This window comes from Buceros rhinoceros, unplaced genomic scaffold (genome assembly GCF_000710305.1).
Source record: "Buceros rhinoceros silvestris isolate BGI_N320 unplaced genomic scaffold, ASM71030v1 scaffold21921, whole genome shotgun sequence".
Lineage (NCBI taxonomy): Eukaryota > Metazoa > Chordata > Aves > Bucerotiformes > Bucerotidae > Buceros > Buceros rhinoceros.
The window spans coordinates 873-1,114 of record NW_010396230.1 but is presented as its reverse complement, the minus strand read 5'-3'; the positions used below and the strand labels follow the sequence as shown (position 1 = coordinate 1,114).

Sequence of the window (242 nt, the reverse complement as noted above, 5' to 3'; positions counted from 1 at the left end):
CCTGCCTGCACCCCCCTTACCTTCGTCTGTCTCTCTCCCAGCATCTTCGACCGTGAAGACGAGAGCGCCTCCAGGCAGAGCAGCCTGGCCGCGCTGGAGCGGCGCCAGGCTGAGAAGAAGAAGGAGCTGATGAAGGCTCAGAGCCTGCCCAAGACATCAGCCTCCCAGGCGCGCAAGGCCATGATGGAGAAGCTGCAGAAGGAGGGCGGGAGGTGAGGCCGGGCTGGGGGCAGGCTGGCTGA

General features: G+C 65.7%; 1 protein-coding gene across 1 annotated transcript in view; it reads left to right on the top strand.

Moving 5' to 3' along the window:
* Positions 1 to 242, top strand: part of LOC104501952 (smoothelin-like) — a gene marked incomplete at both ends in the record, with an annotated part of 2,004 nt that overhangs the window by 1,453 nt on the left and 309 nt on the right. The window contains one exon of the mRNA XM_010145850.1: positions 42 to 212. Within this exon, the coding sequence (XP_010144152.1) occupies positions 42 to 212 (171 nt within the window). The remainder of the gene's footprint in view (positions 1 to 41; positions 213 to 242) is intronic.